Source organism: Phoca vitulina, unplaced genomic scaffold, assembly GCF_004348235.1.
Source record: "Phoca vitulina isolate PV1807 unplaced genomic scaffold, GSC_HSeal_1.0 scaffold1, whole genome shotgun sequence".
In the NCBI taxonomy this organism is placed as follows: Eukaryota; Metazoa; Chordata; class Mammalia; order Carnivora; family Phocidae; genus Phoca; species Phoca vitulina.
In genome coordinates this window covers 13,032,937-13,056,055 of record NW_022589704.1, presented here as the reverse complement: position 1 = coordinate 13,056,055, position 23,119 = coordinate 13,032,937, and the positions used below count along the sequence as shown (strand labels likewise).

Genomic DNA, 23,119 nt, shown 5'->3' with positions numbered 1-23,119 from the left:
CAACTGATGCTCACCACGAGAACTTTTTCCCGCAAATTTCAAGATTTAATTGCTCTCATGTGAAATCTCCCAATTTTTAAATACAGCTCAATTTTCAGGAAAAAAAAAATGAATCGAATAGTTTACTTCCTCTGACTGGGTAAGACCTAAAGTCTGCCAATTTGTCTTTTCTGGCTTGTAAAGTCAAGTAGTGACATTCCACTGGGTGGAGACATAGACTTGACCCTGAAACAGAGAGGTTGGGTTATAGTAGAAGCAGCAGGTGCCAATAGGCATCCTGCCTTCCTGGCTTTTATTTTTCAGAAGCTGCATCTCCTTGAGAAGGATGAGCTATTGGTATGAATGAGGATTAGAGAGTGGTAAATAGCTTTTTATTTTAAAGATTCTATTTATTTGAGAGAGTGCATGCACAGGAGCGGGGAACGTGGGGAGGGGTGGAGGGAGAAGCAGACGGAGAAGGAGAAGCAGACTCCCTTCTGAGCAGGGAGCCCGCGGGGTTCCAACCCAGGACCCTGGGATCCTGACCTGAGCCGAAGGCAGACGCTTAACCGACTGAGCCACCTAGGTGCCCTGAGAGTGGTAAATAGCTTTTGATGATCAAGAGGGAGGGGGAGTTTTTTTTTTTTTAACTTCAGAAAAGAGACAAAGGTATGGCATTCTGTGAATTGTAAGGACTAGCAGCCTATCCCTTCATAGCATCCTGGTAAAGTGGCCTGGCCTCTGATTGGGAGGGAGGGAAGGTGGACTAGAGTTTGCATGGGGCTTCCAGTGAGGCTGGACTTTATGCTTTATGGTCCCAAATTCCCAAATATGGAATGCTGTACTTTAAGAGGCTCTTAATGCCTGGAAAAGAGACTCCCTCATGATGACCAGTGTAGTCTGAAGACTAAAAGAGCCATCTTATATATTCTGCTCTGCAGAACAATTCTGGGCCTTTTCATGACCCATTGCAGGGAAACATTTTCCACCATCCTTCCTGAGTTAGCCCTTCATGTCCAAGAAGAGTCCTGTGCACACAAGTTCAGGGAAGCAAGAACACATATAGATTTGATTTCATTTAAAGAAAACAAAGAAATGTGCCATTTCTCACATGCCACATTTGTAGAGTGAATTTTATATGACTAATAAAAGCATACATAAAGTATAAGATAGTGGTTGAGCACTGTGATTTGGACATCCAGTAAATCTAGATTTAAATTTGAATTTTTTTTTTTGTTAGTGATAACATTGGGTATGTCCCATCATGTCACCAAGCTCCATCATAAAATATAGACGATAATAGTATCTAACTCATAGATGCTATTGAGAAACAAAAGTGAGAATTACATGAGATAATGTATTAACACATTTAGCATGGTATCTGGAGCACAACAGATATTAAGTAAATATTAGTTATCACTATGATTCCAGACACCTTTCCAAATGTTTCCTGTAAGTAGTGACATTTGAGCTGGGACTTGAGCTGAGATGAATTTAGACAGAGAAGAAAGCAAGAGAAGTGCAGCCAAAGTGGGGATCATGCGTTGTTTTGTTGGGGATGGTGAGAGCTCAGGTTCCAACCTGACCACTTAGCACACCCATCCCCCAGACTAGGGTTCCTAAAACATGCACAATTCTACTTCAATTCCATATTCCAAACACCTCTTTGAAGATTGGGAAGATCACAAAGATGTTAGGGTGTTAGCCAAAGGCCTAAGATTGGTTGCCTGCCAAGGAGATGTAGCTGAATGGGGGCTATTTAATATAAGCAACAGAAAACTGGGATTCAGCAAAGGGAATGATGATTAAATCCAAGAGTGTAGTCTTTGAATACTGCATTTTTACCAGTTGATTTTTAAGAAAGATGTTTTCGTCTTGAAAATTCTGAAACATATTTACTGTACTCTACTTGATAATGTTGGAATCAATGACTCACTTTGCTGATAAACTTCCCAGCAGCTATAACTCAAAAACATTCAGGATTCAGCGCTTCATATCCAGGAAGAGGCCCCAAGCACACACACTGAGAGAAGTTGAGCAGCATCAAATTGGGCGGCAGGACTGGGAATTGTGGAACAGTATTAATGATAATAATTCCTGGCAAAACACTAAATCTATGCAGTTTTCCTCTCTCTCTTTTTAATTTTTTTTTTTTAATTAAGTAGGCTCCACACCCAATGTGGGGCTTAAACTCACAACCCTGATATCAAGAGTTGCATGCTCTATGGACGGAGCCAGCCAGGTGCCGCCCATCCCCACTCTCTAATATTTTCAGTGCAAGTAAACCATGCTTTGCAACAATGTTAATAAATTAATATTTTGGTGGGAATGATTTGAGGAAATTACATAACACTGCTGTGTCCCAGTTTTTTCTAGCTTTTTAGAAAAGATACAGGAAATCTCACTGTGTGGGTCATTATGAGGGTTAAATTAAAAAATGCATAGAAATGCCTGGTATAAAGCTGGCTTATAATAGCTAGTAGGCCCACAGTTTATTCTGTTACCATTCAATTTTACTGGAAAAGTTTCAGATTTTTTTTTCTAGGACCAAGACTGAATGTTTCCTTTGGAAAGTGCAGCTCATTGCAAATAGGATACAGAGTTTTCTCTAGATACACATAATGTACCTGGCTCCGGGGCCACTGTTAGTGCAACAGCCCAGGCTTCATTTGTGCACTTTCCAACAAAGATTTTAGGCCAGTGCCATGGCTGTTTTTGGGTTCCCCCGAGTCTATATGCATAAAATTTGGAGAAAGGATCAGGTGCAGGCTTTAAGACTTGGTTGCTACAATTATACAGAGTTATCAAAAAAAAATCTTAATCTCTCTCACAGTGTTTCTGTTTTGCTTAGTAGCAATCAATGGGATTTAAAATCATGTTGGCAAGGATGTGGGAATCACACGAAAATATTGGTATCTCCAAATGTGCACATATCCTTCTGTAAATACCTGACTTGACATTCATTCATCCATTCATTCATTCATTCATTCATTCCCTTGGTATTTATTTTCTAAGGAGTATTTTTTTCAGCATCTCCTCTGTGTCATTGCAGGGACTAAGTGCAGAGGTGCAGAGTGTGCAAGGCAAATATGGTAGACAAGACCCACATTCCCAGTGTGTAGTCTAACAGGGAAGACAGAAAATAAAAGATTCTTATAAATGTTATGAGGGGGAAATACTAGACACAGTGACATGATTTATTCTCTGGTGATTTAGACAGGCTTCCTGGAGAAAGTGATATTAAATGACAAGTAAGTGCCAGGAAGTAAGAGAGGTAGAGTGTTTCCTAGAGCTCACTCACTGAAGTGTGGCTGAAAAAGATTTACTTTTAGAACCTGATTATTATTAAACATTTTGATATGGCTACATAATTCTTAAACTATACCCTCTTCTCTTTCTTCCATTTCTTCACATGGTCTGGCACCTTTGGGACACAGTTATGGTCCCAATACCCTCCTTTCCTTGCATGCACACCCTTTGCAATGTGCTTTCAGAGCTCCTTGTCAAGAAGTAAGGTCTGTTTCTTATTCCTTGAATCTGGGTTGGCCTTGGGTCTTGTATTGACCAGCGGAATGAGATGGAAGGGACTGTGTGTCAGTTCTGAGCCTCAGCCTCAAGAATGCTTCTACTCGTTCTTTTCCAATCCCACCACCGCCACATAAACAAACCGGAGCTAGCCTGTGGGAGGAGGAGATACATGGAGGAAAGCCAGGAGTCTTCAGCCTTCAGCCTGCCAACCCTCAAACATGTGAGAAAGCATAATATGACCTAGGGGAAACACCCCCTTGAGCTACAGCTGACCGCAGATGACAAGTGAGCCCAGCCGACACCAGAAGAATACCTCAACCCATTCATGGACTCATGAACAAAACTAAATCAGTGTTGTTTTAGGTCACTGAGTTCGGGTGTAGCCTAAAATAATTCACTGACATAGACACCTCAGTCTGTTTCAATTTTGCTGATATCCCTCAAATGGAAATGCTTTATTATGATGTTTATATGAACAGAGCATGCTCATTGAGACACAGAAAGTCAAGGTAAAAAGTGAAGATCCACTCTCCCACAGTTTGCTTCACCATCCCATGTTTCAAAGAATCATTTTTAACTGCCATGGTTTTGCCGTCAAGGAGCTATGTATTGCTAGGAACCGTGAGTTCTCCCTCACTTTTGCTATGCAACAAGAACAAAAAAACCAATCTGGTAGAGTTCAGGCCCCCACTGTAATTTGGGCTTTGCTGTAGGATGTTGACTAACTTCCTGCTTGGCTCCCCAGCAGCCCTCAGCAGCTGTGGGCTTTAGCATCTACGACCCTCCAGGCTGTCATTCTGTACAGTGGGGTTAAGCACCAGAAGACAGCTCTCCACATCTGCTCTCCTTCTCAGTTATAATTGGGTGCATGGTTATTTCCTCCGGGAACACCGGCCAGATCCCGTTGCTAGGTTCTGCACAGTATTTTCCACTCTAGAGTTTAACGCTCTCTTTTCTAATTCTCGTAGTAAACACATAACAGAATTCTCATTTGGAGAGCCTTCGGAGAGCAATGTAAGTCATATCCCCAACAGCCCACTTTTATTTCTCTGTGGAAAACTGTGACTTCTGCCTGCTAGAATTTGTGATCACCAGAGAAATTGTTGTGTTTGTATTTCTCCTGATACTAGTGATACAGCTTTGAGAAACAGCCAGAAAAGGGGAACGTGGGGTGAGTTAACCATTTTAAATAGCCAGAATGTGTCTTTACAGGGTTTGAAGGCAAATAAACAGGGTATAACATGCGGAAGGATAATTAAAAATGATACGAGGTAATTACTCTCACATTGCAAGGCAGAAAGCTAGACCACAGAAGCAGAATTGGCAAAAGAAGTTATCAAAATGAATTCTGTTGTCCTTAAGTGACCTCTCATCTCTAGCCTAGGAAAAGTGGTTTCAGGTTGAGAGGCTAGACACTGTGTGTGTGTGTGTGTGTGTGTGTGTGTGTGTGAGAGAGAGAGAGAGAGAGAGAGAGAGAAAAGAAAGAGTCTCCATCTTTGATAGAAAACTTCCCAGTGATAATCAAGGGAGGGAAACGAATGGGACTACTTGGAAATCTCGCTACTGGCTTCCAGTCATTGAGGAGACACAGTAAAATAAAAATGCAAAAGGTTAGCTGAATGGCCTATCACCACAGAGCAGAAAGCTGCCTGGCAAGTCACTCTCTGGCCACTGATGGTGTGTCAAAGATGTGCATAAATTGTATTTCCTATGGACCATATTAGGCCACAGAGAGCAACCTGGGGGTGGCTTCAGTCATGTGACTGCCCAGAGTGGCAGGGACTCTGTAGGACATAGCTCAAGGTGCCTCTGACAGGATGTCTGGAGGGCAGACAGCAAGGGGATCACACGGGAGAGATAGCCAGTCAAGGGGGGGCCTTCCAGGTCCACCCCAAGAAGAAAGGTGTTCACTTCTCTTTCCATCCCTATAACCAAAGAGTGAGAAATATCAGCTCATGCTGGTGTCAGTGAACACCTTCCCTACCCCCTCACCTCAACCCCTTCCTCTTATCTCAGCCCCTTTGAAGGCAGACATGGTGGGGACCAAGTTAAGGGCAAGTTAGGGGTAAACACCCGGAGATGAGGTAGAGAGAAAGGTGGTCTCCTGTGTGCCAGGAACAGGGCTAAATGGGCCAGGAGAGAAGTTCCTTGAAACAAAATTCAAATTTGTAATTAACGTAAAAAACTAGGCATTTGAATTATTATTCCAATAAGACTTTTTTTTTTTTTTTTTTACTTGAAGAAACTGAAAAATTTTTAATTATCAAAATGAAAAGGAAAGTTCTGGGAGTTGGCCTAGGGCTTATCCAAAAGGCAAGAAACAACTGCCCACCACCCCACAGCAGGTTGGAACTGGTTTGTGGGGAGAAAAGAACGTTGCTTTCTGATTGTATCTGAGTTCCTCTGTGTTCTAGTTAATATTTAAGTATACAAGTTAAAAAAAACAGAACTTGATATAATTACAAAGTGTGCTCTAAGATTATTGCAAATTATATATAAGCTGAATTATGGAATTTAAGTTTATCACTTTTATGGATCATTTGTGACCCATTTAAAATAATGCCTTATGTTGGGGAGCCTGAGTGGCTCAGTTGGTTGAGCCTCCGAATCGTGATTTTGGCTCAGGTCATGATCTCAGGGTCATGGGATTAAACCCCATATCAGGCTCCATGCTTAGCAGGGAGTTGGCGGGAGATTCTCTCTCTTTCTCTCTCTCCCTCTGCCCCTCTCCCACTCATGCACACATGTGCACGCTCTCTCTCTGTCTCTTTCAAATAAATAAATAAATCCTTAAAAAATAAAATAAAATAATGCCTTATATTTATATGCCATGTCTTAGCTCTTAAAATACTTTTATAAGTGCTATCTTATTTGATCGTCACAAAAACCTGTACATCTATGGCCCGGTGTTATGATCTGATTATTTAGGTGACCAAACTGAAGCTCAAGAGAAATCAGGTAAATTGTCCAGACGCATTGGTATGTGGCAGATTCAAATCAAGAAGTGGATTTCAGGCTTCTGACCCTTAGTACAGCTCTCTTCCCATGATTTAATTAGGCTGGGTCTCCCTCTTTCTACCTCCATGCTCGTGAATTCATTAATATATTCATCCCTTCATTTATTCAGCTAATTTTCTCAATATAAAGTTATCAAGCATTGAACATGTGCCAGTGGGGGAAATTGCCATTAACAATAAAAGTTAAAAATGCAGTTACAATCTGTAACCAAAGCCAATGAGAAAAACACCACACTTCCTCCTGAGTGTGTTACACATTATCTGGGTGACATGGGAGTGGAGGGGTCAGGTGGATTAGGAGCGAGAGCAAGGCAGTGTGGTGAGAGGAAGCTGAGGACCTGACGAGGGCGAGGCCCGGCTGGCCACATCACTGATTCTGGTCTTACCTAAGGAAGACAGGAAGCCATTTATGGATTGTAAACTTGGAGATTGTGTGATCAGATTTACCAAGTCAGCTAATGTATCATTATCCTAAACCAAGGGAAACAGAATTATGAAGATAAATACGCTGCCCCAAATAACCTGCCTCATAAATCCAAAGAAGAAATGTTTTCTCTGCTCTCTAGTCCGTGAAATTCCTCTGTTCCCATAACTAAGTGAGAGGTGTTTATAACTGATTGTTTTGATCTATCTAAAAATTCATTCTTGGGGCGCCTGGGTGGCTCAGTCGTTAAGCATCTGCCTTCGGCTCAGGTCATGATCCCAGGGTCCTGGGATCGAGCCCCTGCGTCGGGCTCCCTGCTCAGCGGGAAACCTGCTTCTCCCTCTCACACTCCCCCTGCCTGTGTTCCCTCTCTCGCTATGTCTCTGTCAAATAAATAAACAAAATCTTTAAAAAAAAATAAAAATAAAAATTCATTCTCAATCATCTGAGCCAGCATGTCACACTCCCCCCACCAAAAAAAAATGCAGCAACATTATGTGTGCTTGTTTTTCTTTAGTTCCATCATTTACTCATTCAGCAAAATTCTCCCAGTGAGAACACCTGTTTGAACAGCCCAGTGTGGGGAGATGACAGATGACTTCTGCCTCCAAAGAGCTTCTACCTGCCCCTGATGGGATTGATTGTATACGGCGTGAGAGCATTCTTGCCCCAATCCAGTAAGACAGGATACTGGACTCGGTTTCACAGTAGTTTGCTGGGTTTTCTCTAAACCATTTATATTCTTTTTCTTATTTTTTTCTATCAAGATGGTTGGTTAAAGTTATGGGAGCAGTATGAAGTCAAGGGATTTGGTGATACTAATTGGTGTGTGTGTGTGTGTGTGTGTGTGTGTGTGTGTGTGTAAAGCCACTTACAGCTTTTAAGCTTGGGTCTTATGTGATCCAATTTGCAGAGTCAGCTAACTCATTATCCTATACTATGTATAACTCTATGTGTGAGTACACACACACGCACAGTCCCTTAACCTGGATTTCTGCTAAGTATGTACATAGACCATGATGTTGTATACTATCCAGATACCCTGAAGACTGGTGAGAAAAAATAGAACTTGATAGTAATTTCATTCTTATTAGAGAAATTCTGAATTTCTGGGTACTCCCTGGTTCTCTTGGGGAAAACTAGTTAACCAGGCATAAACCATTCAGATAGCCCAGAAGGTACCTTCACCTACTTGCCTCACAATAGATTAGTCCTGTTTGAGAACCACAGTGACAATGCGCTGGCCCGAGTGTTGACTCCAGCGCCTGTTCCTTGTAGCTTTCCCTGCAGGGAGCCTGGCTCCACCCTGTGCCCTTTCTCAGAGGAGTCCTCCCTGACATTGCTTCCCAGTTTTTCGTAGTTGGCTTTCTCTGCAAAAGTCCTGTGTGTATGCTGCACCAACGGTATCCACAAATGATGCCCCGTTCCTGTGAAAAGCCTTAGTAGACAGTACAAAGGAGAAGGTGCCGTCTGACTTACGCTGGGCATTTACAGAGACTAGTTCTGGAAGCTTTGTCAGCCTACCACAGCACATATCAAATCAAAGCACTCCCACCTGCTGTCCAAAACAGGCACTACATTTTTCCCTTCCTTAATTTTGTTAATGTGAAATTCCGTTGAAGTCTGGTCAATGTATTTTTGCCTTTTTGCTGGAAACTTGGAAAAAGTGAAAGAATGGAAGAATATGCTTTTTTATTAATGAGAAATGCACAAATAATTCATCTTTTACACTGGCTTCATTTTTTAAAATTTTATTTATTTGAGAGAGAGCACGATGGGGGGGGGGGGCGGTGGGTGGCAGAGGCAAAGGGAGAAGCCAAATCTCTGCTGAGCAGGGAGCCCAATGCAAGGCTCCCTCCCAGGACCCCGGGATCATGACCTGAGCCGAAGGCAGATGCTTAACTGGCTGAGCCACCCAGGCACCCCATCATTCTTTAAAACATGGTTTAAACTGATTCATTCAATAAATAATTTATGAGTCCTTACCAGGGGTCAGTAATGTTACTCAGGGGAGATATATCGGGGAATGAGCTAGACATGGCCCCTGTCTTCACAGAGCCTACGGTTTAGTGTAGGAAGAAAGGGAAGGAAGGGGAAAGGCACAGGTGCACCAAGCGGAGTGGAGTGGCATGATCAAAATCTTAGAGTAAGAGAAGGCACGTGGCTTTAGGAGAACCTAAGGCAGTGTGGCAGGCTGGTTATGTAAGCTGAGTCATGTGGACCATGGTGAGAAGGCGGTTTAGACTTCCTTATATTATGAGCAGAGGAGCTGAATGGTCAGATTTGCCTTTCAATAATACAAATAGCGAGCATTTCTTGAGATCTTAGGACATGCTGGCTGCTGCAGGGAAATTTACATTTATCTTATTTAATTCTTAAAATAATTTCATGAAGTGGATACGTCGTTTCTCCCATTTTACCTATGAACAAACTGAAGCTTACAGAGCTCAAGCTAATTGTCCACGATCTTTCAGCCGCTAAGTGAGGAGAGCTTAGCAGCCCTGATCCAAATGTTTAACTCCTTTCCAAGAACTCCAGCAAAAGTTTTAGGCAGCTCTCATTGACCAGCTTGTACCCCATGTGCACCCCTGAGCCAATCAGTGAGGCCGAGGGGATAGAATGATTGATTGGATGGACGTGAATCACATGGTCACTTCTGGAGCCGCAGTTGGGGAAACTCCTCCTATGGAACCGTGAGAACTGAGATTACTGGTTATGTTCTCCAAAGGAGATTCAAACTGCTATTCCAGAAAAATAAGAGTAGATGGATTCTTGACAAGTGAAAATGGCAGATGATCATTACCTCTCCTAAATTTAATTTTAAAATATTTTTGTACTGTTTAACCATTTGCTACCAAAACTTTTACCAACAATTTTAGAAAATTTTAGCCAATGACTGACTTGAGTTATGCATAATCCTAACAACATTGTTACAAAAATAAAATACAGAAAATAGTTCAGAAAGGAGGAGTAACAGCAGTGACCTTAGTAAACTAAGCTCACGATCAATCAAGGGTATTTTTGAGGGCATTTCAATTATTCCAACAGATTTCATTTTGAACGTCAAAGAAGCAATGAGTGAACCCTGGAGCCTGCTTCTTATTATAAATGATGAAAAGGTGCCCTGAGAATTTGGATGGCTTTCCTCAGGTCTCACGGGCAGGTAATAGTGTTTCTTGGACGTTGCCATAGAGACTTTCCTATGGCAGCATTTTATTTTATTTATTTATTTATTTATTTAAGATTTTATTTATTTATTTGACAGAGAGAGATACAGCGAGAGAGGGAACACAAGCAGGGGGAGTGGGAGAGGGAGAAGCAGGCTTCCCGCCGAGCAGGGAGCCCGATGCGGGGCTCGATCCCAGGACCCTGGTATCATGACCTGAGCCGAAGGCAGACGCTTAACGACTGAGCCACCCAGGCGCCCCCCATGGCAGCATTTTAAAACTTGTTGCTCCCAAATCCCCTGAAGTTTCCAAGGTTTTCCCGTTTTTTTTTTTTTTTTTTTTGTGCTTCAACGTAGTATTTTCTGTTTCATTTTTTTGTTTTTTAAATACTCCAATGGCATATTAATTGTATAAAAAGTTACCTTTTAAAGGAACTGTTTGGGCATTCAGAGTCTTATATAAAGGGACTGCTCTCAAACTCTTTAGTCTCAGGACCCCTTTTGTTCTTAAAACTTACTGAGAATCCCGAAGAGCTTTCCTGGAGCTAGAAGTTAAGTCTAACATATGGGTTAAGTATATCAATATTTATCATATTAAAATTAAAATTGAGAATTAAAAAATTATTCATTAAAAATAATAAATCCATTATATGTTAGCATAAATAACATTTTTTCACAAAAAATAACCATATTTCTGAAATTATAACAAATGGTGAAGAGATTGAAATTGTTTTACATGTTTGCAAATCTCTTTAATGTCTGACTTAATAGAGCATAGATTCCTATATCTGCTTTGGATTCAATCTGTTGTGATATGTTGCTTTGGTTAAAATATATGAAGAAAATCTGGCTTTATACAGATCTGTAACTGAAAAAAAGAGGAATATTTTAATAGCCTTTTCATACAGTTGTGTATATCCTTCTTTAATATCCTACCCAAACTCAACGGATAGCAGTTTCATAAGGGTTAAGTACATATCGATAAACTCATCGTGCTCTGTTGCATTAAAATCCATTGGTCTATCTTGCACTTTAAATGGATCTTTTATCCATGCATGATTTATAACATCATGCTTTTAGAAAGTATCGGTTCACAAAGTCATGCAAATCTTCCATATGTTGACACATTTCATTATAAAAATCAATACAGCACTTTAATTAATATTACCACTGATCTCATAAGAAAAGTCTTTAAGTATTAGGATGCTGTCAAGCTCACAGTAGTGCATACAAGTTTTTCAAAATTTTAATTCTTGCTTGAAAGCTCAGATTTATCATTGTCCACAAATTCTGTCAGTTGTCTTCCTTAAAACAATAGACTTACTTCATTCATTTTTGAGAAAATATCTGCCAAATATTCAAGTCTGTGTGGCAGTGAAAAATACATGATTACTAGTACAGTTTGGCGCCGTTGCTTTGATGTGCTAAGGTAACAGCAGATTTATCCAGCATTGTTTTTAGACTTTCAGTGATTTGTCAACACAGTGGGAAAAGGAAATAACATCTTTTTTTTTTTTTTTTTAAAGATTTTATTTATTTATTTGAGAGAGAGAATGAGATAGAGAGAGCATGAGGGGGGGAGGGTCAGAGGGAGAAGCAGGCTCCCTGCTCAGCAGGGAGCCCGATGCGGGACTCGATCCCGGGGACTCCAGGATCATGACCTGAGCCGAAGGCAGTCGCTTAACCAACTGAGCCACCCAGGCGCCCCAGGAAATAACATCTTACTTAGTACTTCTTTGAAATAGTTTTGACCTCATGTCACCACCTCCTTACAGGATCTTAGAGCTCTCCAGCCCTGCTATAGAGTGAGAAAACATGGCCCTTACTGGAGATCACATTGAAGTTCCCTACCATGGTGGACTTGACCATGCATGCTCTTAGATAAGCCTTGTTCCTTGACACATACTGCTTCGTTTATGTTTACAACAGACAGTGGATCAAGACAGAAGCATAGGTCCATGGCCATTGAAGCAGAACCTGATATAAGGAGCATACAAATTATATTGGACCAAATTTTGTCCCAAGATGCTTGCTCTTAAATAAACCACAAAAACCAATGGTATAAAGAGAAGATGTCATTGGTATTGCGTCCTGTTATGATTTTCATTTGTTAGGAATAAAGAGTTTTTACATTAATAAGGTGGGTGATGTATAAAATTTAAACTTGCTTTTATTCCCTTTTATTTTATTATTTAGAAGTGAAAGATAACATTTTAAAAACAGGTTAAATTATTTTTGTCATGTTTTCATTCCTAATATCAGTGATGAAAGGATTTTATTCTATTTTTGCTTGCTTGTTTATTCTATTTTTGATGCTATAACACAAAGTGAAATTTCTATCCCCATGGTAATATACATTTGATCTTGATACAAATCATGATATGTCTTTTTGAATTTATATCTTGGTAGATGGATTTTATTTATGTAATGATTTTAAGGGGCATATGTTCCTTGTTAAATAGATAAAATATATTGCTTTATACACACATACTATAATTTTATTTTAATGTGAGATGAAGTATTTTTGAAGATAAAAGCACCTTTTCATATTTGGCTAAAGTGATGAAGATCCTAAGGGTGTTTCAGGAATTATATATTAAAATAAAAGAGGCTGTCAAAAGAAAACCCCAAACTGTTAATGCTACACAGTGCTGTGCTGCCACGTAAGAAACCAACCATGCATTGCAGTATCTAGGGCAATAGACAGTACAGTTTATATTCTGTCTCTATAAGAAAGTGGAAGGTGGTAAGGAAAATCTCAGTTCTTCAGGTATTTAGAAGGAATACAAGGGGCATGCCTAACTCTACCTGCGTGCAACCCTCTTTCTCCTCTATACAACAAATCTTGTCATTCTATGTCCACCATTGGATCATAAACTCTACCTATCATGTTTCCACCTCACTTGTCTTTGGATTTTAAATCTTCACCAGAATTCCAGTATTTCCAAGAAGAACTACCAATTAGTCCAGCATCAATAGTTTTACTCTCTGGCCCTTCAGATAACACCAGGACCTTGGTTCATGACTATGGGATACTGGGACTCATTCAAAGCTACACAAGTCTCATTCAGAGGAAAGCTGGGGAGAGAATATCTACTCCCAGGGTAGATTTTTGCAGCCTGCCGATTTTCTTTCTGTGGTCACAAAATGATCACAACAACGATTAGACTTGTTTTCTCTTTTCAGCGTCATGCTGACAATGCTGAAGCCTATGAGTTTCTCAGGGACCTACAAAAATATTGGATATTAAAAATAAATAGTAGCACCAAAACTCCAAAAGAAACTGCCAAATTTAACATTAATGAATATTTAATTAAATCACTACAAAATGTGACATTAGGTCCACTTAATCAATTGTTAAATTTAGTATTAAAATAATTATATTACATCAGAAAACAATTTCTAGATTAGATGGTGTAATACTGCAAGAATTCCTGAGTGTGCTTGATTACTGTCTAAAAATCATAACCAGTCATAAATCAATTGGATCATTCACAGTCCAATAATTTCTGAAGCAAAATTATAAAAATGCATTCAAATTATATACAGGACTAATTACATTTAATGTGGGATTCCAGGGCGTCTTACATGTTTACTATGATGTACGACAGAAGCTTTAAAACAAAGTGGGATCCATGAAGGTTTTAACATAGCCCCAGCAAAACTGCCCCTATTACTTAGACACCAGTTGATCTCAAATAGCATTTGTGTTATTTCCAAAAAAAAATGCCTTCCCTAGAAATGAAAGTAGAGTTTGTAATAAGCACACTTTGGTGTATTTTTAAAAGGCTTGTGACTCCCAGGTAGCCTTAAGTCATTGATTAGAAACTTCCAGCAACATGACTGACTTGGGGAAATCACAATATGTCTTTGCTACTACAGAAAAAATATTGTGTATTAGGAAAAAAAAAAACAAGACAGAGGAAAGATATGTCTCTGAATTTGACTAGTTTTATTTCTTTGATGCTAGATGAAAGTGTTTTCTTTGGTGAAAATGCACTAATCTCCTATTGCTGTATAGATGCGGAGGTTGAGAAGAGTCATTTGTTTTTGCTTTCTGAAAGCAAAGAGAACTCTGATACAGTAACAGTGCATGCCTTGGAGATGATCCTGTAACAATACCAAGGACATGATTTTGAAGAGAAATCCAATTCACCTCAAAGGGAAGATGAGAAATGATTGAGAAATGACTATCTTTAAAACAAACCAAACCAAAACAGTGATAAGTTGTATCCACTAAGAATAAAAAGAAAGAAATATTAAGTCACACAGTCCACTGGGTATTTATTTAATAAAAACTTTAAGATGATCATGAGTTATTACTCTGGAAACATCCCATGATAATATCTTGATAATGGTTTATTCCAAAAAATTAAAATTAGTGTTTCTTTCTTTTCTTTTCTCTTCTTTTCTTTTCTTTCTCTCATTCTCTTTCTCTTTCTCTTTCTCTTTCCTCACTCCCTCCCTTCCTGCTCCCCCATTTCTTTTTCTGTTCTTCCTTTTCCCCTCTGATTTTCTTTCTTAATCTACCACCTTTTTCTTATTCCTTCTTATTCTCTTTACACTTGATCTTCATGGAAATTTCATAAACAACGTCAACTGTTACTTCTAGATGATGATTGATAGAGTTTACAAAGCAAAAGGTTTTGGATGTAGGAATAACAGGTGCCTTTTAGTACAGCATTAATCTCTTAATGGAATGGAATGAATTTTCTTGGGGGAAGAGTTCTACCTTAGGTCTTTTTTGAGGCACATGTCCATTGTTTTTGACCCCCCCAAAAAAAAACCTTGGCAATTTTTATATTAGCAAAATTCAGGATGAGAACTTATTGGTTTAGTGTCTTGGCTCCTAAGCTTCCCTGTTTAAGGCTCAAAGCACAGTATATTTCCAAGGTTGAGTGAGCTGGACAATTTAACATCTATGTCACAGCCCGAAAGAATCTCTGTGAGGCTTGGTTATAATCAGAATCTTTTCTAGGATTTTTGGGACTTCTTTAGATAATTCTTTTGGTCAAAGGAACCTTGGCGGATGCAACGTCATAAAGACTTGTTTCACCAACTTAGTCGCATAAATACCATAATAAATTTGAAATGGGTTTAAGGACCATATAAAACTGAAAGAAGAGGCAAAATGAGTGAGAGAGAGATCAACCCAAACCTCACAATTTTAAAAATTATATTCAAAAATTGTTTAAAAACATGACAGTATTAAGCAGCAATGTTATGCAGTGTGTGTGTGTGTGTGTGTGTTTGCCTGTGTAAGCATGTGTCCATAATGAACTTATGGTCATAGTGTTAGTCTGCTGCTGTAGGTAGAATTATAACCCATAGGGGTGATGTTGGGATCACCTCAACTTTAGAGCTAGCCCACAGGGTAGTTGGCTAGTAGCTTAAACTGCTGTGTGTAATGGGGATTTAACGGCTTATATTGCCATACCCAAGGGGGCTTGATGAGCTGGGACACGCTCTAGATTGATGTCCAGTGGGGGTAAGGCAAGGCCTTTCCAGGGCATGATGAAATGGGGAGTTTGCGTGGATTTTGGTACATCTCAGTCTGTTCATTAGAGATATAAGTGTCTATGTTTGAAAGAGGCTGGTTAAGTCAAAATTTGACTGGAAACCTAGCAGGAGAAATTAATCCCTAGGTACATCGGATAATGTAAAAGGCCTTCAGTTGTGTCACTCGTCAGATAATCTCTTTAACATAAACTTGAAAAGGACCTTAAGTAAAGAAATAGTATTTGCCATCCTTTCCTAAGAAAAAATACTGACTTTTCTGACTCCATGTGACTAAATGTGCTACCACAGTAAAAGGATATATGGAAACATCGGCCTCATTATAAAACATGTCAAACCAGGACTCTGATGGATGCTTTACCTGTTATTTTATATAAGAAAAGATGATTTGCTAAGGTATGCAAGGATTTATGCTTCCTGGGGAATGAGCTTAATTTCTAAGTTACAGTGATAGTTTGTCATTGTATGATACTGTTATATTTAAACACCTTTCAAGAGTGGGTGAGTAGGGATGCCTGGCTGGCTTAGTCGGTGGAGCATGTGACTCTTGATCTCAGGGTCATGAGTTCAAGCCCCACACTGAGTGTGGAGCCTACCTAAAAAATAAATGAATGAATGAATGAATAAATAAATAAATAAATAAATAAATAAATAAATAAAGTGGGTGAGTAGATACTAAAATCATCTGCATAAAACTAAGGAAAGGAGAGTTTCCAAACCTCATGCCTCCTCTGAAATGGACCCTAGAAGGTCACAGACCTTTGAGTGAGAATCACTGCCTTCATAAGTAGGAGAGCTAGGCTTTGAACTCAGGCCTTAAAATATATTCTGCGTTACTTTCATTGCCTTCGTTTATTTTTAGGAGTTGCATTGACCTTTTCTAGGTTAAATTGAGTGTCTTCAGCGGAAGAAAAGTACATATTAATTGTACACTGACTATGTGGTCCCCGCCAACATAAATGCTCAAAGCCACAGCAAACACTGTGTAAGTGGTAAGGTAGTCTTGGAAGAGAATCAGGACGCTTGACAGTAGGAGGGACTCGCTTGTCTTCTGAAATGGGTAAGACTTAGTCTGGTGAAAGTCCACACAAGGGCACACCCTGAGGTGAAGCACAGAAGCAGGACTGAATGCAGAAACTGAGAGAGGAGACAGTTGCATGTTTTTTTGGAGAGCAGAACAGTGGAAACAGAGTGAATCTGATCAGATGAAGCTAGATCACAGAAGTCCTCTGAAAATTAGTCAAGTGAGTTTGAAGTTTTTATCATATGAAATATGGAGTAATTGGAAAATTTTGAACAAGGTGGAGGGCTTCAAAGTAATCTAGGAAGCTCAGCCCATTGTGTTCAAGTTAGTCTTTTTTAAATTTTATTTATTTCTTTATTAGAGAGAGAACACGAGTTGGGGGAGGGACAGAGGGACAAGCGGACTCCCCGCCGAGTGCAGAACTCAATGCAGGGCTCAATCCCAGGACCCTGAGATCATGTCCTGAGCCGAACTCAGATGCTTAACCAACTGAGCCACCCAGGCGCCCCATGTCCAAGTTAGTTTTGAGCAGAGAGGTTATGGGGATCAGCAGGGAGGTTTCTCTCTCTCTCTCTCTCTCACACACACACACACACACACACACACACACATATAGAGGCAACCTTTATATCTAACTCTGTAACTCTATAGAGTAACCTTAGAATTAGAAATAATTTAAATGTAGCCCAGATAGAAGCTGGAATATACCCGACACTCAAAAAGTAACAGTTAAAATTAAAATTTGTGACAAAAGCACAGGTGTCAATTTTTTATTGTATGACTTTTTTCCCTCTTTCTTATCAAATATCTTCAAATATATATGAAAATTAACATCCTTACTGTACCTTGTTGGATGAAGGGAACTCTTTCCATCCCTAAATTCTCATCTCCAGAGTATCCTGTCCATGCCCTGGACAGCTCATTTGGGTTCCTGAAATAGAAGAAGAGTTAGGGGAATGCCTTTATAATTTGGAAAAATACTATTATTATGAAAAATGGCAAGAGTCTTAGAAAGTGGTTATAAAATTGAAAGCGAATGGAGATGAAATCAGAGAAATGCTCTGAAGTTTTGAACAAGGTGGAGGGCTTGATACATGATAAAAGTATTCAGGACAAGCATAGTGATATAGATTTCAAAATTAGAAAAAAAAATAGGAGAAAGGGAGGGAGGGAGGGAGGAAAGGAGGGAGGGGAAGTTTTGGAGAAGGTGGAGAGGACATTTCAGGACATAGACCTATGGATCAAAGCTGAAAAGAAAGTACCCAAAGTGATCATGTCACTTGCTTTTTCCCTGAATGGGGCTATAGAAACTAACCCTAAATGAGGTAAAATGTCCAAGGGAACAAGGGCCGTGCTTTTGTGATTTGTTCTTTATTTCTGGGAGCTGACGGCAAGTCAAACTTATTTTAGAGTCCATGGTTATGAGATCGTTCCATCACCTGTCAATTACTAGCAAGCCTCACAAGTATTTGAGGGGTTGAAAGAACATGCAGTGAAACAAAACGGGAGTCTGAATGCTGTTCATCACTGCGGACGTTGCTCAGCTAATATTCTGCCTTTTTCCCCTGTTCACAGAACCGAAAGTAAGCTGCAAATTAGGCCGGTCTGCCTCCACATCAGGTGTGCCCCCTCCGTCAGTTACTCCTCTCAGGCCAGCGAGTGACCTGCAACAGAGCCAGGTACCATCATCGTTAGCCAATCGTGATTGACTTCCTGTGATGCAACATGCCAAACGCTTCCACCTCTGTCTGTCGTGTGTTGCTGTAGACAACTTTTGCATTGGCTTTTATTTCTCTATGTGTGTATGGGTGGAGGGGGTGAGTCATGGCAGTCTGTGTTCTCATCTGAAAAGGAAAGTCTTTCTTCTCTGTGACTGGTGAAACTTTCTTTGCTGTTTGTTACCAAATCGTTTTTTTGTCTCTGGTTCCCATCATTCTGTAATATTAATGTAGTAAACTTGTACTCTCTGTATTGGCTTAGCGGTTATTTTTTTAACAATTCTTTCTCTCTTCCATGTCTTGTGTACTTTTATACTGTCTCTGAAAATTTATCAACATTTGATAAATTTACCTACTTTGTTTTATGTAGATTTCTTTTTAAATGTTTTGTCTACAACACTTGCACAGATGTTGTCAATGAATTTGTACATACCTTTTACCTCTTATCCTATTATACTGTAATATTTGTGGCCATTTTGCTTTTATTTCTATTTAGCTTGGAGCATGATTGTAAGACACTGTGAATATCGATGTCCTTATAAATATTCCTATACCAATTCATCTGGATTGAACATGGCAGCTAGTCTTCTTTCTTAGGCCATAAAGACAAATTGACCAACCAGATAATCTAGATATTTACCAAAACTGTAGATTAATAAGGCAATCTTTAAATAAATGACTTTCCTCTCTTATCCCAACAACATCAGAAATGTTCTCAGAAAGAGAATGTAAGTGTTCATGCATGGTTAATAAGACTTCTATTATCACTTGGAGAAAAGAGACAAGAAATAAAGGCATAAACTAAAATATCATTTAATCCTTTACAGGAACAGAATGTTGCTCTGATGTTCATTTGGGTACATGGTTGTCTATGGGGAATTTAGTACGGGGAGAAATCATGACACATAAATGTCTCTCTATATCTCACCCAATAGAAATTCAGTACATCGACTTAATTTGTGAAGCTTATTGTTGTTACTGTTAAGTATTGTGGGTGTTTAATAGGATAATGTCATCCTGGAGTGATTTCTCTCCGCTTCCTGGCTTTAATCTTTGCATTCATAAAACTCTTCTGAAATAGTAAATTATAAAACTAGCGATGGTACCTCCATGGGAACTGTCCGTTACTGATTAGCGAATTACATATTCATCAATTATTTAAAATGTCAAGCTATTTTAAAAACATAACTAAGCAGAATAATTGCTTTTTTTTTTTCTAATGGGAGACATGTGCTTTTTAGTATTTTGGTCTGGCTTAAATATGCACAGGATTTGATTTATGAATATATGAGATATCTATAAACACGAGAGATGAGAAGCTTCTCTCAAGGATATCTCAAGTGTCATTTAGAATTCCTTGTGTCTTAATTTAAAATGTTAAATGCTTCCATAACTCAATGTATCCAGCTCAAACATTTTTTGGGCAAAAAAGTAGAAACGATAAGACAATGGATTAATAACACAATTAACCTCACCAAGATAAACTGCCACTTTAGATGATTTAAAGCTATTTCAAAAATATTACATTTACCAATATTTAAAGTTTAAAAAGTTGGATACAGAAAGGAAATAAATTTAGCTGACTGTCAGAAGATTGCATTCACATAATCGATTTTCCAAAGACATGTATCTTGCTATTACCTTACCCTCAGTATCACAGAGTGGTTTTCTATTCTTTGTCTTGTTTTCCATTTTTCCTAATTATCTTTATAGTTGTTTCATCCTGAGCTCCTCTAACTCTCAATGAAAGCAGGTTCTTGGGGTAAACTTCTGGAATAAAAACAAGACACAATGTTTGTGCCTTTGCATTATCAACTCTTTGCTCACCTGATGAGATACTCTTTATTCTTGAAATATAGTAACATGAGAAAACCCCTTATGTTGCTTGCACACTGTTAGTTTCCCTACAAACCCACAGAAATCCTGGCACACATCCATAGGGTAGATGAACTGTCAGGGCTCTGAATTAGAAGGCGAACCTCTGAGGCTCTCCTCTGTGGCTTGTGACCAGTTGTAGTATTCACCTATCCCTATATTCTGGAACTAAAGAGGTAAGCATGGCTCAGAAGACCCTTGCTTTGTACCCCTATGACCTAACTTTGAACTAAAGTCAGTAGCTACTTATTGAAGATCCTCTTCTCACCTAATTCACAGGCTCTTGACTGAGATGTGTCTCTAAGTAACAACCAGGATGACACTGCCCGTTGTTTGGTAATCCAAGGCAGTGTTGCCCGTTGACTCTAAGAGTGAATATTCATACACTGACTCGATATTGCCTAACATTATCAAAAAATCACCCTCATCACTTCTTAAGCAGTTTTTCTGATACAAGGATTCCCTGCAATTATTTAAACACAGAATGCTTAATAGGAGATGAATCCACTTCTTACTAGGAAATCATGGAAAAACCACATGTTTCTTTAAAACAAACAAAAGCAATCACAAATCCCTAAAATAATTCCAACAGTGCTTATCAGCTGAGGAACTTGGCTTTAGGATGTCTGTGCCATTTCAGCCACGTTAAGGGGCATTACCATTCAAAGAGAAGGAATTGTGTTTTCTTCTGATTGTTTATTCATATCTTATCACTTTTCCGTTTCCTCGGTCCAAGTTTTTGACTCACCCTTACATGTCCTGGTAGGAGCTTTCTAAGTAGTGTTGCAAGAGGGGCATATGGAAGTGTCTGCCATTGCTCCAGCGGAGAAGTATAGAAGTGTCCACAAGTGCCCCCACCCCCAGCCTAGGCCAATAATGATTGCCCACCCCTGAAGAGTCTAGAGACAGTCTTTATTGACTGAGCCACAGAGGAGCCTAGGACCAACAGTGACTGTCCACCATGAGCATTTCTGTATTAAAAAAGGTCAAGATAACATTTGCTTGGTTTTGCAATCTTTGGGCCTCAGATAACTACAGCATACACAAGATTTGTAGAAATGTGTAATCTTATCTGACTGGAAGTTCAAACTATGTAAAAGAAAATGTAATGCTCAGGAAAGAAGTGAGTTGTAAAGCATTTAGAGTATAATATTCTTTGAAATTTGGAGAGATGAAAACAATTTTTTTTTTCTTTCTAATTCACTCCAGAATAAGTAGATTAGACATGGGTCAAGACATTTCCTTGGAATTTTATTGCAATGCGGCCACATGTTTTGGCATTTGTCTTAAAGCAGGTCTTTAGAAATTAAACCGAATTTCTGTTCCTACTATGAAAATGCTATTTTCTTTTCCTTAGTTATAAAAGTAAAACGGCATAGAAGTCATATTGAAGTTGGAGTGCATGTAACTTTGTCTTTTTTTCTTCTGTAGTCAAGTAGAAAGCCATGTGTTCAGAAGAAAGGGTGTGACCACTTCTGTAGACAGTAGAAAATGATGTTCGTGTTGTTCCTCTGTATCTGGCTGGGAACAAGCCTACCTCTTGGAATGTGACGTCCATTCCATTGGCGATGATACCATCCGTAGTCTTGCCGTAGCAGGCCATAGGACAGCAGCTAATGCTCGTGGCCAGGGGAAAGCCATGCTTTCTCTCAGGAATGGAGCAGCTAGGGTGTGTCTCCACACAGAAGTGCCACCTTTCCTTGGAAAAATGTCCCAAAGAGTATTTGTATTTGTTTTTCAGGGAAGGAAGGAGATGAGCAACGCACCCTCCACTGTAGGCACACGCGCACTTAAACACCCCATTTCCATACACTTAGGCTCCTTCACACACACAAGCTCTCACATACTCACACATACACGTACATACTTGCTCCCACTCACTCAGGAATGTACACACTTCACATTTGTTAAATAGCAGACCCCCATGTGGAATCAGGGAATCACAAAGCGGTGATCACATCACATCACAGAATCGCATCACAATAACGGTGACCTAAGCGTTGACATGAAACTTCACCTTCTCCCTGAGGCTAGTTTATCCTTTGAAACTGGATTATCTCTGATTATCTTTGATCTTGGGGAAGGGTTAGGAAAAGGCTATCTGTAATTTCCTTGGGCCACATATTGTGAAGGCTGACAGACCTAAATCTCTTTAGAAATCTCACAGTTGCCTCCAAAGCCATTATCTCTTGTTTTCTAGGCCCTCCGTGCCAGGACAGATGCCTCCTCATTACCTAGGACAGGCCTCACCCCGGCTGCTGGCCAGGCCAGCACACCCAGCTCCTTTCAACTTGCCCTTTCAGGGTGATTTCTCAAATGTTTATTCCCTTCAGTGCCAGCCCTCTGGCCTCTTTCCAAGCTCCTAACATCCCCCTTCAGTTTGATGACCCTGCTGGGGCGTAATGAGAGCCAACCCCGAGCTGGCTGCAGAGTGGAACATGTTCTCCTTTCCCATGGATGCCGTAGCTATGTGTGCATGCAGGCATCCAGCCAGCTTCTCTAGATAACGGAATAACGTGTCGGGGTGTCCAAAGCTTAACACATGTCCAGCGTGTGTTCTGGCAGTACCTGGATGTCAAAAATTGTTTTTTAGATACCTGGAAAAAAGGAAGGTAAATCATTCAAAGTTAGGGATTAGGGATCAGTATATGTGATTCTGTGACAAGGGCTGTGCCCGATTCTGAGGCATACCTCTAACGGCCAGCACACTGTGTGAGACTCAGTGATCTTTAGCTGACTGACAGAATTTCTCTCCTGATAAATGTCCCTCTCTATAGATCCTTGAAAAAATGTTTTTCTCACACAATCTAATTTTATCCCTTTCCTTAGTTTCCTAACTCCAATGCAGTGGGATGCGTTGATTTGTCCCAT

At 39.7% G+C, this 23,119-nt stretch overlaps 1 protein-coding gene across 5 annotated transcripts in view; it reads left to right on the top strand.

The window, feature by feature from the left end:
• NYAP2 (neuronal tyrosine-phosphorylated phosphoinositide-3-kinase adaptor 2) overlaps positions 1-23,119 on the top strand; it is a 260,781-nt gene that overhangs the window by 197,208 nt on the left and 40,454 nt on the right. For all 5 annotated transcript variants that reach the window (XM_032401087.1, XM_032401071.1, XM_032401080.1 and 2 more), the window contains one exon: positions 18,231-18,334. In XM_032401087.1, coding sequence (XP_032256978.1) covers positions 18,231-18,334 — 104 coding nt within the window. The remainder of the gene's footprint in view (positions 1-18,230; positions 18,335-23,119) is intronic.